General features: G+C 43.2%; 1 protein-coding gene across 2 annotated transcripts in view; it reads left to right on the top strand.

Moving 5' to 3' along the window:
- Positions 1–6: 6 nt before the first annotated feature.
- The window catches only part of RAB1A (RAB1A, member RAS oncogene family), a 21,296-nt gene continuing 20,369 nt past the window's right edge, over positions 7–933 (top strand). For both annotated transcript variants that reach the window (XM_025201473.1, XM_006021475.3), the window contains exon 1: positions 7–306. In XM_025201473.1, coding sequence (XP_025057258.1) covers positions 29–306 — 278 coding nt within the window. In that variant the 5' untranslated portion in view covers positions 7–28. The remainder of the gene's footprint in view (positions 307–933) is intronic.

The following is a 933-nucleotide window of genomic DNA, read 5'->3' as shown; positions in this document are numbered from 1 at the left end:
CCGACCCCGGAGGAGGAAGCGTTTCTGAATGGGAAATGCTGGGTTTCCACTTCAGAGAAAGAGCAAAAAAAAAAAAGAAAATCATAAAGTTGGTGGAATTCAGCTGGACGCAGAGTCCTCCTCTGCCCTGCTCTGGGAGGGGAGCTGGCTGGGGCCTCTGGCAGGGCTGGTCTCCTGGCAACAGTCAAAGCAGTGTGGGCCCTCCCCCTCTCGCTTGAGGACGATCCTTCCTGTTTGCTGTGTCCATTTATGTGTACTAAAGAAGAGAATTTTAAGAGTTGGCTTTCAGAGTCGCCTACAAATAAGGTAGTTGTTAGCATGGTGCTGCTTTGGTGAATTTGACTACCTTCCTTTAATCATTGATGATGGCCGTTCACTTGCATTTCACTGTGCTGTAGTGAAGCTAGTCTTACTTTGTCATTAGTACAACTGCAGCATGCGAGGGTGACCTTTTTTTTTAATTGTGGATTTAATTTATTGATATTTGTTTCCTTAGAGATGAAAAATCAAGAAATGAATGCCTTTACCTAGTTTGCTCTTTTGCAGCTAGTGGCTGCTGCCCTATGCGACTGGCTTTTGAATTCCTTGCTGCTTGTGATAACTAGAAGCATGCTGGTGATCTTGTGGGGAGAAGTGTAAATCGTGGGACATTTACTTGGAAATCTGACCCTGCATCTAAAATAAAGCTTCAGAATATGACTTATCTGAAGCTGACCAGACTTTACATACCCTTAGGAGACAGTATAACAAAATTGCTGGTATGGTTTCTGTGAAACCATTGACCTAAACTTCTTTCTCATGAAGTTGGACTAGCAGAATATCAGGATGCCTTCACAGTTGCTATTGCTCTGGTCTCATCTTCTGGATTGTTAACTTTTTTTGATTGGCTATGAGTACTCGTAAATACTTGAGGCAGTGAAAAGAGCTACTCAG

This window comes from Alligator sinensis, unplaced genomic scaffold (assembly GCF_000455745.1).
Source record: "Alligator sinensis unplaced genomic scaffold, ASM45574v1 scaffold939_1, whole genome shotgun sequence".
Classification (NCBI taxonomy): Eukaryota; Metazoa; Chordata; order Crocodylia; family Alligatoridae; genus Alligator; species Alligator sinensis.
This window is presented reverse-complemented; position numbering and strand designations above follow the sequence as displayed.